The sequence below is a fragment of the Populus nigra genome, chromosome 1 (assembly GCF_951802175.1).
Source record: "Populus nigra chromosome 1, ddPopNigr1.1, whole genome shotgun sequence".
Classification (NCBI taxonomy): Eukaryota; Viridiplantae; Streptophyta; class Magnoliopsida; order Malpighiales; family Salicaceae; genus Populus; species Populus nigra.
In genome coordinates, this window is record NC_084852.1 from 22,593,737 (window position 1) to 22,608,397 (window position 14,661).

Here is a 14,661-nt window from a genome sequence, read left to right on the forward strand (position 1 = left end):
CTGGTCTGCAAACACCACCTATGATCTGGCTGTACAATTTGCGAAAAACATTCATATTCCACCAGTTTTTCTTAGATTGGTATTCAAAACAATAACGTGAAAACATGTATGAAATACGATCGAAAGTTTTTATCAGTGATTTTTGAAGGAAATAGTGGTGGGATAAAAAATAAATAAAAATTTATCGGTAATTCTGCACGTGTAAAAATCTCAACTAAATTACGGATGAAAATCTCGTTGCATATTTTAAAAAAGTATGACTATAGATATGGAATACTTTTGTACCTGCTTCAGCCATGAGACAATTATTTTTTTAATAAAAGAATAAATATATAGGATTTTCTAATATGTTTTTGGATATAAAAAATTCTTAATTATAATTCTTAATATTTATATAGGTATCTAATTAATTAAATTGATATTTGATTAAAAGATAACAACAATTAAAATATTTAATCTCGTAATATGAACCGTGTATTTAGTTGTGTTTAACAACTATGTAATATTATTTTCATTTAGTGAAACATCCATACGTACCAATAAAAGGTAAAAAAAAATCATAATACAATGCTGAATAACACAAAAAAAAAGACTCTGTATTAACCTTTGTAGATACGCTAACCCAGTGATTATGGGCACATGATTTGGATAACTCATGTACCAAGTTAAATGATGAAATTGAAAAAAAACATGAATATCATTTCCAAAAATAAATAAATTTAAAAGGATGAAATTGAAAAAACATTAGTATATTTAATCTTGCAACACGAACCAGAGCTATGTATTAAGTTGTGTTTAATAACTATATTTCTTAGACTATATTTTTTAATATATTCAAATGATTATCTGTGCAAATGGAAGGTAAAAAATTGCAAACGAAAGCAAATTGAATTAAATCGTGAAACTTAACTATTAAACACTCAATGTTAAATGATAAAACTAATAACAAAAAAAAATTCAGGTCAAACCGTATTAACCCGTTAACCTCTCACGATTATGGGCACATGATTGAGATAATTCTGTAAAAAAAAAAGTGAAAAAAGCATGAAGACCAATTCAAAAATAAATAAATGTTAAAGGATAAAATTAAAAAAAATCTCAAAAAGCACCTAAAAAAATCAAAATCAACTCGTGTTAACCTTCAAAATTCGTAACTGTGATCATAAAATCAAGACTTAATGCACAACAGGAAAACCCAAAAAAACAATGAAGGAAAATTCTCAACAAGAGAAATATCAAGGCATGAATTTTTTTAAAAAAATATTCTAATAAAAAACCAAGGAAATTTTTTTCGAGTTAACCAGGGTTAACCCGTTAAGTTCACAATCATAAAAACAGGATTGAGATAATCCTATTGAAAAAAAATTGCTAAAAAAAAGAGTACAAAAACCAACTCCAAAAAAAAATATTGGAGGATGAAATTGATTTTTTATATAAAAAAAGACCAAAGTTAACTAATGTTAACCTTCAAAACTTGTGATTGTGGTCATAAGGTTGGGGATGACTATGTAGAATGCAAATTCAAAAAATAACAAAGAAAAATTCTCAATTAAAAAAATGTTGAAGCATGAAACTGAAAAAAAAAAAGCAACAAAAAATTTTGAGTTAACCTGTCAATTCTGTGACTATGGGAATAAGATTTGGATAATCCTACAAAAAGTAAAATGAAAAATAAAGCACAAATACCATTTCATAAAAATCAAATATTGAAGGATGAAATTGAATTTAAAAAAAAAACCTAGAAAAGACCAAAGTCAAAATATCGAGGGATGAAATCTGGAAAAAAAAATAAAAAAATAAACAAAACAAAATAAACAACAATAAAAAAAATAAGGGCAAAATTCAACAAAAAAAAGAAATTAAAATCAAATTATGAGAGATAAAATTGGAGAATCAAATTAATTGGTGGAATGATTTAAAAATAATAAAAGCATGAGAACTAAATTTGATATGAAAATCAAATAAAACCAAATGATTAGGGATGAAATTGAATAAAAAATTAATTAAAAAGATAAAAAGATAAAATAAATAACAATCAAAAGAATAAAGACTAAATCGGATATGAAATATAGAAGGTAGGACACTCTCATACTTTGGCCAACTACTTTCTTCTTCTTCTTTTTTTTAATATTTTACATTTGTGGAAGATCAAATTACCCTTAAACCAACTTAATTATAAAAAAAAAATTAAAAAACAAAGGGCAAAAAAACCCCTTAAAAGAAAGCTTTATTTTTATCTCTTTCTAAGACAAATGAATAATTTAAATGTGCATGGCAAATAAAATGTTAAAAAGCCCTTGGATTGAAGATAATGTTTTTTTCTTCTTATAAGGCTAATTAAATCCTTTATAGTCATAAGTCAAGGTTCGTCCCTAATCAATTTGTTAATAACTAATGTGTCTCAATATAAAATATAAAGACTAAATTACCTCTAGTTAGTATATGGTTTTTTAAAGGCCAATGTGGGGGAAATAATTGTTCATTGCTATAATGATTTCTCCACTAAGCTTAGTTTTTGTTAACAAGTTTATTGGTCCGCTCTTCACCGCGGAATGGACCAGTTTTTCTTAAATAAAAAAAAATATTAAGAGCACGAAAAGTGTTTTGGGAGTGATATTAAACCTGATCAAAGGGGTCAATATTGAAACCTCCCAACCCAGCTCTTCGTCTAACTCAATTTTTTAATTAAACCGTGTGCAAGCTAACTCAACTTAAATCGACCGATTTCATAGTTCCAAAGGCAACCTTGATAGTCAATAAAAATATAACTTAACTTTTAAAAAAAACTCAGAGATGACAACCTTTTTTAAAAAAAAAATTAAGATAATGACATATTTGATCGACCTCGGCCCCCCCACGACCCAGGTCATTGAATTTATTGGATTTAATAACTTTTTAAAAAAATATTTTTATTTAATTATACAATAAAAATAGATGCTCACAAAATTGAGTATCAACCTAAAAATAAACACTTATTTAAAACAGTAATTCCTATAAAAAAAACAAAAATCAATCATGTAGTTTATTTCCCAATCAATTCAATATTAAAAGATGAAATAAAAAAACAAATTAAAAACAATTAAAAAAAGGCATATCTAATTGATGGGTTAACTCGTCAAACTTGTGAATCGAGTAACCTGGACGAGAACACCAAACTTATGAACTAGATTATAATTTTTTTTTCAAAACTATTTTTTATATAACTATATGATAATAAAAATAGACGATTGTGAAATCAAACATAACTTTATACTGTAATAACCTCATAAAAGGCGAAACAAGATCAATTATAAAACTGAATTCTCAATTAACCTAATATCTAAGTATGAAATAAAAAAAAATAATTAAAAACATAAGAAAAAAGTTAAACTCATCAGATCCGCGAAATAGGTCAACCAGACAAACCTGTGAATAGGTCCATGGATTTTATTAAGTTTAATAACATGACTTTTCTCTAAAACTATTTTTTTAACTAGATGAATAAAAAAAGATTATAAAAAAAATTCAAGTTCAATTAAAAAAAAAACACCTCACCAAATTCGTAAACCAGTATAACTTAAATTATCCTGACAAACCTGCAAATCACGTTAACCTTATAGAAATGATAAATAAAAATAAAAAATAAATTATGAAGCAAATTTTCAACCATCATAATATTAAAAGATGAAATTGACAAAATTAAATTTGAAAAAAAATCATAGCTCAAAAAGAAAAAGAAAATAAAAGAAAATAAAACATTATGAATTACTATTGTAATCCACAACACTCTTGGTGTAGGTGAACAATGGTTTCCTCACTCTTTAATTTTTGTTACTTTATAATATTTAATAACATGGTTTTTCGTTTAAATTTTTTGTTTTTAACTATATGTGAAAAACATACTATAAAAAAATCATGTTCAATTAAGACAAGAGAATAAAAAGACACCTCACCAAACTCATAAACTAGGACAACTTTGGTTATTTTAACAAACCTGCAAACCATACTAACCTAATAAACAAATTGCAAAACTAAACTCTCAACTATCTGAACTTTAAAAAATAAAATCAATAAAAATAATTTTGAAAAGAATCATTATAAAAAAATACAAAAGAAAAAGGAAAAAAAGAAAACGACGTGTTCAAGCAACGTAAAAAAATATAGATAAATACTATAGCAATTCATAATATTTTGTGATGATAGCTACGGTGCTTGCTTTTTTTTCATAAGGACCATCTTGATTTTATTTAATCTCATACATTTAATATGTATGCTTGGATTGTAGTCTTATGAATTATATATTTTGTGATGATAGCTAATTTTTCTTTTTGTTGTGATCTAATGTTAAGTCTAATTTTATTTGCTACAAAAACCTTGCATGCTAATCATATAGTTTCGCACGTGTAAAAAACTTTCTGAGTTTTAGACATCAAGACATGAAATGTTTGAGAAGATAAACCCATACACACACCTCATGAAGATGATTCAATTGAAGGAACCATATGTACTGCCACTTGTGAAGGAACAGCTTCTCCGGTGAAAATTTCCGACCTTATTCTTCGTTCTACTCTTAAAAAAAAAAAAAACATTCATGCTCCATCAACCAATGGTAATGACCTTCTCAATTTATATAATATCCATAGCAAACTTGTAAGAAAACTTGTAGCTTAGGAACAAGGAATAGGTTGCTGGAGGAAGACAGCCATGATTTTCCGTCCATGTCATTTTAATAACATGAAATCATTGAAGAAAATGAAAAAAGCTAGCAAAAAATGTTGTGTTGGTGATATTTGAACAGTCGAAAAGGCAGGAAAAGAAAATGGGGCAAAGAGAATAATAAAATGGGGCACAGAGAATACATACGAAGATAATATCAAATTAGTAGTCCTCTCAACAAATTAGTAGCAATTAATCAATTTTCATGGGGAAATGAGCTCGAGTTTCCCCTTCCTAATCTAAAGTTCCCTAAACGAAGCAAACCACCTAGTCGGAGTCCGAATCTTCACTAGCCTGTTCAAAATCAGAATCTTCACTCTCTGAGTCACTCAAGACATACGTAGTCTGCTTCCGGTTTGCCCTCTGCGGTCTTGCTTTTGCTGGCACGTCGATGACATCGGCGTTTTCAGATGTAGAAGCTGGCATTGTTTCAATTCCAGTATCATCTCCCTTGTGAATTCCGCCCAATAAAGAACCACTCTTCTTGTTGAATGGAGATGCCCTCATTTTCCTCACTTTCTTTTCTGGAGATATTCCTGATTCTTCAGCAGGCTTCAACATTTCAGTTAGAAGCTGCTGGCCCAATCCCTGGGACTGCTTCCTGGCTGGCCCTCTCCTCTTCGTCGCTGCAGGTGGTTTGGCCGCCTTATCATTCGCAGCAGCAGCTTTTCTCCCCCCCTTCTTTTTTGTTTCTGGGACAGCTTTCACTTGTACATCGAAGTCATCGTCAAGATCTGGTTCGTCCTCACTATCAGAAATTACTGAGACAGCCGATAGAGGCTTCTTCCTAGCAGCGTTTCTCCCAGCTGGTACTCGAAGCACATCAGTCTCCATGTCTGTGACAGTAAAACAAACCAATAACCATTAAGGTCACAAGTAAAGATGTCCAATCTATGGCCAAACACAAGTGTCTCCGCATCGAAGCGTCCTTTCAAATTAACAGAGAAAAACTGAAATTCTCCAAGTTCAACCATTTCATACAATGGGAAATAAATTGGATAGAAAAACTCACCAGCTGATTGCTCAGGCGAAGAATCAAGTCTATATGCCTTGAGTCGATCCTTCAACGATTCTATTTCATCATCCTCATCCGAAATTGGAGAGGGTTTTTCCTGCTGGTGAACAGAAACAGGAGGTCGTAAGTTTCAAAAAGCTCAATTCTGTTTGCTGTTTGTGGGGGCGTGTGGCGGGGGTGTTTAAGGGGGTACCTTTTTAGCAGGAGCCTTCCTTGATCCTGCCCTTCCTTTGGGTTTCACTACCTCAGCAGCATTCTCTGACAGAGATATAGAGTAAACATTAACAGAGCTCAAGGAAATTTATAAAACATTCCAAGAATATATAATTTGTTAGTAGAAGCATCTCTACCTGCCTGCTGACCTGTTTCCATTGCAGAACTGGATGCTTTTCCCATGGTCTCAACAGATACTTCTTCATTTATGGCTTTCTTAGTGTATTTCCTTGGATTTTTAGGTGCTTGTTTAGAAACCTTAAAACCAGCTTCGCCATTTGCATCACCTTTTAATTTCATTCTTGCCTCCTCTGCTTCAGCATCATATTTATCCAGCACCTAAATGCATGTATTGCATAAAAATCAAAGATGTTACATCAAAGAAAAAGTAAAAAAGGCAAAGAAAATGAAATAGCCAAGTGGAAAAAAAGTAAATGAAAACAAGTAAATATGAAGTGTTGACATTACACATACATCGAGTTGCATCTCAAGAGCCTCAAGATCTTTCACCCACAAAACTATTGGAGTAGTCTTTCTTAAATTGTCAACCTCTCCATTGAGTTTGTCATGGTCAGCACATAGCTGCTGAACCTTTTCTAGTGTCAAGGTTCCAATTGCCATTGACAGCAAATAGTCATAGTCACTAGCCCGCACCCCAGAAACTTCAAGGCTGTCTTCTGCTTCGTCTTTATCATCCGTTGCCCCAGCAACGACAGCCTTAGATTTCTTCGGAATGGGGGTAAAACCTTTCTGGTGCAGCTCTAGGAACAAATCGGCTCTCTTCCTGTTGTTCACAATGATTTCACCTCTCACAACTCCAAGGATAAACCTGACCTTGTTTTCCAGTTTCAACAACTCGAATTCTAGATTTTCCAGCAGAACTTTCTGCATTATTTAGAAAAGCACTAATCAAGCCGGTTTACCAGCAGGAACTAGTTTAAAAAAGTTTAGTGGTAATTCTATGACTTACCTTTCTTCTCTCGTAGTATTCAAGCCTCAAGTGGAAAAATTCTTCAAGGACTGCAGGTGGAAAGATGAAAAGTGAGCATTCAAACAAGGTAATGTATTGTAGAACAGGCATAAATGATATCTAACTCATACTTTGTTCTGGGTTGTCATATTTTTTAATCACCCCTGCTGAATCAAAGAGGTGCATATTACTTGTGCTAATTGTGGTGGTTAATTTAAATTTCTTTAGCAAACCCTCTTGCTTTGCAATCATCATGTTCTCTTCCGACAACAGAACTTCAAAAACTACAGTCGCATCATCACCATACTTTCTGAAATCCTGCAACCAGAACATTGTCCATGAGAAAATAGAAGCATTGAACAGTACACCTGTTAGATATCAATATTACCTTAATAAAGGGATCCTTTGGTAAATTGCCATTTTCATCTCTATTCCCCTCTGTAACAGAATTCAAAAATGCCTTGTAATCATCTGTCCACCGACGGATGGGCAGTTCAGTTATCCTGAGTGTTGTCTCATTGACTTCATTGATGACACCATTAACAGTGTAGCTACAACCAGCTTCCTTTGATGCACCTTTTTCAATAGTTCCTTTAAAACCTCTATACCATGGATTCATAGGCTCCATCATTTCACCATTCAATAACCGCCTTATGTTTGCAACAATATCCCTTGGGTTATAGTTAGGGATGAAAGTGCTCCAGCCAGTGCCGATTCCTTCACAACCATTCACAAGGACCATTGGAATAATTGGCATGTACCTGGACGAAAAGGAAATTAGGCAACATTCTTTATATGTAACCTTGAAGGCACTCATAATGTTTTTGGTTATTGAAAACATTTACCAATTAGGTTCAATGGTTTGCCCATCTTCATCCAAGTAATCAAGAAGGCCATCGTCATCCTTTGGGAACAAGAACCTCGTAATAGGAGAGAGCTGAGTATAAATGTACCGAGCACTTGCATGGTCTTTGCCTCCCTGTGAAATGATGAAAATAGAAAATGAGAATCAGATTAGTGTTCTAGAATAATAACAACACACCTTAATGAGGTTGATTTAACTTCAAAAAGTGAGACATCATTTATCTTACCACACTGCGGGTGCCAAATTGACCATTTGGCAGAAGAAGGTTAATGTTGTTGCTGCCAACAAAATCCTGTGCCATTCCAATGATTGTACTGGCCAGACTCTGCTCACCATGATGATAAGCAGAATGCTCGGATACATAACCAGAAAACTGGGAAATTTTCGCTTCTTTAACAAAATTCCTCTTAAAAGAACAGAAAAGGATCTTCCTCTGACCAGGCTTCAGGCCATCAACCATTGAAGGAATGGATCTTTGAAGATCCGCCATAGAAAACAATATAAGCTCCTTGTTAATGAAATCGCTGTACTTTATGAGCTTCTGGTTCTGATCAAGGTGAGTACCAGGCTGCAAAATTTCAGAGTAACTAAGATCCGCTTAGAAGACAGTAGCTTCGTGCATCAAACATTTTTCTTGTGGCGGGGAAAGGGGTGCAAAATAAATTTAACAACAAATATGCAGAAAAACCAACCTCGTACTGCCGAAGCCAGTTCTTTCTTGCTTCGATCTTCTTTTTACTAAACGCAAGCTCTATTGCATCCCCATCTTGCTCATCCATCCATATAAAGTCTTTCTTGTGCTTGTCAAGACTTTGAAAGTATGCTTTTCCTTCCTTGGATGTACTTGTTCCCAACCCCTACGATGACATCAACTATATTACCCCATGGTGGGAATAACAATGACAATTAATGCTGATTGATAGTACATGAATATAACCATGTATACCCAGATTCCTATCTTCCATGTCAAATGAACAAACCTTGTAGTATTTGATGGACCAGCCACTCGCATTTCCCGCCAAACTTCCTTTCCAGGATTCATACTCCGGCATGGAATAAAACGATAGAACTGTTCCGTTTCTATGAGTTGCCTGCACAAACAAGTAGGCTGAAAATTACCAAAGTTCTTGAATAAAAATATCAACATTTCTGAAACACTGGTTAGTTATATGCACCAACCTTGACAATAGGAGTTATAAACTCAACCAAGAATGATGGGACTTTCAGTAATGATGGCCAGAATGAATGAAGGAAATTGATCAGCAGGCCTTTAATGTGAGACCCATCATGATCCTGTTTAAAGCACAAAAAGTTAGCAAATCTCTCCTCTAGGAATTATGGGCTGATTCTATGGCAAAAAATCTAAAGGAAGCACTAGCCTGGTCTGTCATTATCATCAGATGACCGTATCTCAAAGACTTGACATTACTGTACTGCTTATCATGCTGCAACCCAAGAATCTTCTTGATGCATTCAATTTCCTTATTCTCTTTGAGCTGTTTAGGCGTGGCTTCTCGCACATTGAGCAATTTACCTCTCAAAGGAAATACACCGTAGAAACTCCGTTCCGTCTGAGTCAGCCCAGCCACACCAGCTATCTGCATACATTCATTGCTGTTAAAGAAAATTGAATTGATGTTGCTACCGAAAACTTTATTAGTCATGGAACTTACTGCCAGAGCTTTTGCTGAATCTCCTTCAGTCAATATCAATGTACATTTTTCAGAGTACCTCCCTCCAGCCTCGTTAGCATCCTCGAGCTTCGGAACATTAACCTTCGCTGTCTTTGTTCCATCAGTCTTCTTAAGCTCCTTGCTTTCCTTGAATTTTGCCCACGAGAGGAGGTTGTCGACGATGTCAGACTTTGCCACTGCAAATATGATAATGATCAGCATACAAGACTCAAAACCAACATTCTATAAATAAAAAAGCTATAGTTTACAGAAAACCAAGCAGCACATGTGACCGACCTTTCTTCAAAAAGTCTTCAGAAAGTTCACATTTCGATCCAAAACTGCTCTGGCGAAGTGTCAAAGTTTCCTTTGTTTGAGAATCAAAAGCAGGGTTATCAATAAGGCAATTGACAAAAACCCACAAATAGTTCTTCACGTTATGGGCTTTGATGTTGGAATTCTTGTGCTTCTTATTAACAGCATTCATCACATAATTAGTGATCTGATTAGTGACGTAATCAACATGAGTCCCTCCCTTGATGGTTGCAATGCTATTAACGAAGCTGACCTGTTAATGAAACCCAATTATTCTTGAATCAGGAACTTTACTGTGATACAATTGCAAACAGCTTGGAAATAAACTACGATCCATCCGGAAAGGTTCTCAATTACCTGCTGGAATTGACCTTCCGTGAGGCTCACACAAACCTCCCACCTCTCACCAACTTTCTCGTAGAAACTGGCAAGCACCAAAATACCTAATGAGCATCTTAACAGTAGCAACATTTAAAAACTTGATAGCTGGACAAAAGGTTATTAAAAACAACCTTTTAGGGCGTTCTGAGCCAGGTTCCGAGACAGAATTCAAGTACATGTAAACATAATCCTGAAATGATTTGACAGGCACACGACTTCCGTTGAGCTCAACCTTCACAGTCTTTCCAAGGCAACCAGCTATGTCAACCACCCTTTTCTTCATCAAAGCTACCACATCTTCTTCCAGATGAGTCATGCTAAACTTAGCCAAATCAGGCTTAAATGTCACCTTGGTCCAATTCTCACCCTCCTTGCACTTAGTTATCATTGGCTCAGATTTTTTCCCCATGTTGTTAGAGAAAACCTTTCACATCACAACACAAACCCATATTACATACTTAATAAGAGCATGTAAAAGATAGCCAAAACATCCACCATAAAAAAAACCATCTGTCCTTGCAAAAGAAACTTTGCCTAATTTAATTACCTTAATTCATGTTAAAACATGCTACAATTTGAAAATTACACTTATATCCCAGTTCACATATCACAGGTTTCAGCCAAAAAATATCAACTAACAATTTGATCAAAACCTTTCACAGAACCTTTAACTTCTTTCCCAGCCAAAAAAAAAAAAGAATCAAAAGCTTCAGCAACAAACCCACAGATTAATAAAACCTTAAACTTGTACGCCCACTTCATATTTAATAGATTCGATCTTTTAATAAATAATTCTATCAAAAATATAACAAACTCGGTCGAAAAAATATTACCTGCTTATACTTCTTTTGCCTTTTCCCATCAGCCGTCTCAATCACAAACTCGGTCGAAAAAATATTCGTAAGCTTTGCACCATACCCGTTTCTCCCGCCAGTGGTTTTCTTCTCAGCATCATCATAATTACTACTAGTCAACAAATGCCCAAAAATCAATTCCGGCACATAAACACCTTCCTCCTTGTGTATCTCCACTGGAACCCCATCTCCATTGTTATAAACACTAACCAGATTATTCTCCCCATCAATCACGACCTTCAAAGAGTCCATTTTCGGGTCTCTTTGCTTATTATCCGCTGCATTCACCAAGATTTCATCAAAGATTTTGTAAAGACCTGGCACATAGGTGACCGATCGGTGCACTATTTTGTCACCCTCGTAAACCCAAAGGGTCTGTGCGTGCTTCTCGATTGACCCGATGTAGGTGTCGGGTCGCAGAAGAATGTGCTCCAATTGGGACTTTTTCTGGTAGGTTTCTTCGATCGTCTTCCCCTGGTTCATGTTTACGCTGCTGCTTGTTGCTAATGGGACTTTCTTGGTCGCTGCCGCCATTAAGGAGAGAGAAAGTCACGAATTAGGTTGTTTTCGAGAAGATATGGGTGAATTTTTTCTTCTTTTTAGGGTTTCTTGAGGAAGATCTTTGTACAAAGGTAAAGTTTAGGGCTTCTTGCTAAACAAACAGAGAGGTTTTTCTGCGATGGATTTGATTTTAGGGCTTGGTTTTTTCTAGGGAGAGAAAATTGGGGGTTTTAGTTTTGAGAGAACAAAGACACAGAGATGGTGTCTGGAAGCGAAACGAGGGGAAGGAGATGGATGATGGATTATAAAAAGGGAGGACAGAAGAGATATAACGGTCGGGAGAATTTGAATTTTGAATTTTGAATTTTGGGAGGGAATTCGAATTTCTATGATTCTCAAAAGGGGTTTCGAGGATCTCACGGTGGAGGATTGATCTGGTGATCAAAACTCGAAAGGGGTGAGCGCTTGTGGAGGAAATTATCTAGTGTATCTCGATAAGTGTGTGCTCTTGATGTTCTTTCAAGCTGGTCATCATCGGGTGCCACGTATCGCAAGGTTATTAGGGGAGACTTGGGTTTGCTAGCTATGTTAAGATCGGTGATCCACAAAATTCTGGGCTAGAGTCCAAGAAGCTTTTTGATCCACGAAATTCTGAGAGTACAGAGTACTCATAGTTTTCGGGCCCCTTATCCTAACAATTATTGGGGTGGGTCTAAAATTCATAACTTATCATCTAAATCCACGATTAAAAAAAAAACAGATATTCTTTTTATCAAAACTTAATGCATGTTCCTTTTTTAATTGTCTTGTAACGAAGAATATAAAAATAATAGAGATACAAATATTATAAAAATAAATATATTTTTTAAACTATTTTAAAGTGAATTTATGTACTTTTAAAATAAAAGACACACGGAGAACATGTCTTTAGAGACAATATTTTTTATTTTTTATTCTTAATATATCCTTGTAAAAAAATCTTAATTTCAAAATTATTCAATTAATACATGTTAAGATAAAAAAAGTTATTATTATAGTTTTAAAACTTAATTTAACTGTCGGTCCAGGATAAATATCAAGTTGTTGGTCAAGGTCTACGTCACGAGCTAAGTTAACCCGAGTCAGTGTAAAAATAAAAATGATTATTATCATAATTTTAAACTGATCTTGAGGTCAACCTAGGGCAAGGCATCGGTCATCATGATCGAGATGGTTAACTTGGATTAATGTAACAATAAAAAATTATTATTATTATAGTTATAAGACTCGACTTAAGAGTCGACTAGGGCAATGCCTAGGTCATGGGTCGGGAGGGTTAACACGGGTTGACCTGAGTCAATGTATGGATAAAAATAATTATTATTATAGTTTTCAAACCCGACTTGAGAGTCAACCCGAGACAAGTTTTAAGTAACAGGTCGGGATGGTTAACTAGACAAACCCAAAAAAAATTAAAAATAATCAAAATAATCTTATTTTGACTTATTTGTTTTTAAAAAAAGTCAATGATTTTTTTACTCGTGTTTTATCTCGAGTTGAATTGTTTTTTTACTAGGTCGGGTCGAGATAATCATTCTTCTATTTTTTTTAAACTCAGATTACTCTTGGTCCTGGGTCAACCTGTCAAGTTAGTCGTGTTTTTATAACTAAGATTATTATAATATTATTAATTTCAATATATATATATATATATATATATATATATATATATATATATTAAGGCTAAATTAGATGTATTTTATTTTATTTTGTCTTATCCACCATAATCAAACGGGATATAAAAACAAACTCTTTATCTTGTATATCAGTTATTAAATACAATTTTGTCTCCATTTTCTTTTCTGTCTTGTCTCATTTGTCTTCATTGACTCTGTTTTTTCTATCCTAGATAATAATCAAATGCTACCTTATTATCCAAAATATTCTTTTCATGTGAAGCTTAAAACCCCTTAATAGGTCCTTAATAACCTAGCATTGTCATAACTCCTCCATTATCATTTCAATTATGATAAAAAAATCATTGCATCTAATATATCTAAGCTATGTTAACCTTAATAAACAACTCAAATTACCAATTGAAATTGGATGGGTTCTTTAAATATATTCTATAAACTTCATTATCTCAATTGATTCATTAATGGTTACTTCACTAGTTATATATAACAATTTATTAAAAAAAAACTTAAAATACATAGAGAACTCATTGTGCTGTTAACACACATATTACTTTTCACCACACAATATAATTACTATTTTTTCATTCCAAAAAAAAATCAATGACCTTGGTACTAAGGTAAAGTGATCTTTCTCTAAAATCTCATTAGTCATAGTAGGATTGATTAGAGATAATTAGATCTTTTATATTTAAAATACACACTGTAATGATTTTATTGCCTTCGAAAGCAAAATATTGTAAAAGACTCCTTTAATAAAATTTGATTTTTTAACATTTTGAAGGCATGATATAAAGACTATATTACCCTTACATGTAAAAAATGTTAACCTTGCGTCAAAGAGTTTTTTTTTAATCTTTTCATATTGTTTTTTTAATAAAATTTTACGAGGGACAATTTGATCTATTTAATAATATAGATATTATTAAAAAAAATATTGATGGTGTGTACAACAATGTCACTCTACCAAACGTCGCCTTATAATGCGGTGTTAAAAGCGCCTCACCGTCCTTTTTCCACTAGTACCATATATGTGCTCAATAAAGAGGTGGTTAGGCTTTGATGATCTTTTTTTCTCCCTCTATATTTCTCTCTCTACCCTTTATCAAAATATAAAGGTGTCATTCAGATTTTTTTTTCAATTTTTTTTTTCATTCTTTTATTGCTATTTGTTTTATTTTTTTATATTATTTTGATTGATTTTTTTTATTCCGCCCCTCGTCATTTAGTTTTATATAATTTTTATATCACATTTGATCATCTTTTTTTTATTGTTATTTTTTATTTTTAATCATTTTTCTGATTGAATTTTGTTTTTAATTTCATCACTTGGTTTTTTAGTTCAAATTATTTTTATATAGAATTTAGTTTTCATCCTTTTAATTGTTATTTTCGGGTCCCTTTGTTTTCATCCTTTTATTTGTTATTTCTTTTTTAGTTCAATTTTGCTTTGTTATTTTTAGGGTTTGTATTCTATGGAATTTACCTGTTAAGTCAGTTTTGGTT

General features: G+C 33.2%; 1 protein-coding gene across 4 annotated transcripts; it reads right to left on the reverse strand.

Annotated features, from left to right (window-relative positions):
* Positions 1-4,799: 4,799 nt before the first annotated feature.
* Positions 4,800-11,769, reverse strand: LOC133675099 (DNA topoisomerase 2-like). 4 transcript variants are annotated; one of them, XM_062096401.1, is made up of 19 exons: positions 10,961-11,769; positions 10,259-10,551; positions 10,104-10,170; positions 9,729-9,999; positions 9,432-9,628; positions 9,138-9,356; positions 8,938-9,051; positions 8,739-8,849; positions 8,451-8,615; positions 7,985-8,326; positions 7,739-7,872; positions 7,282-7,654; positions 7,025-7,211; positions 6,894-6,943; positions 6,398-6,808; positions 6,073-6,262; positions 5,904-5,968; positions 5,708-5,807; positions 4,800-5,531 (listed from the first exon to the last, which is right to left on the reverse strand). In XM_062096401.1, the coding sequence occupies exons 1-19, from the start codon at positions 11,513-11,515 to the stop codon at positions 4,963-4,965; spliced, it is 4,413 nt and encodes a 1,470-aa protein (XP_061952385.1). In that variant the 5' UTR covers positions 11,516-11,769; the 3' UTR covers positions 4,800-4,962. The 4 variants fall into 4 exon arrangements, with proteins under 4 accessions (XP_061952385.1, XP_061952377.1, XP_061952369.1 ...); XM_062096393.1 differs by having other exon boundaries at positions 5,708-5,810; XM_062096385.1 differs by having other exon boundaries at positions 6,061-6,262.
* Positions 11,770-14,661: the final 2,892 nt, after the last annotated feature.

Bases quoted from the DNA above. Each gene is read 5' to 3' on its own strand.
- LOC133675099 (XM_062096379.1), bottom strand. From the start codon at position 11,515: ATGGCGGCAGCGACCAAGAAAGTCCCATTAGCAACAAGCAGCAGCGTA. The intron at 6,263-6,397 runs GTATGTGTAATG...ACATGCATTTAG, and splicing joins CTCTTGAGATGCAACTCGAT to GTGCTGGATAAATATGATGC. The intron at 5,811-5,903 runs GTACCCCCTTAA...TCTGTTCACCAG, and splicing joins GGAAGGCTCCTGCTAAAAAG to CAGGAAAAACCCTCTCCAAT.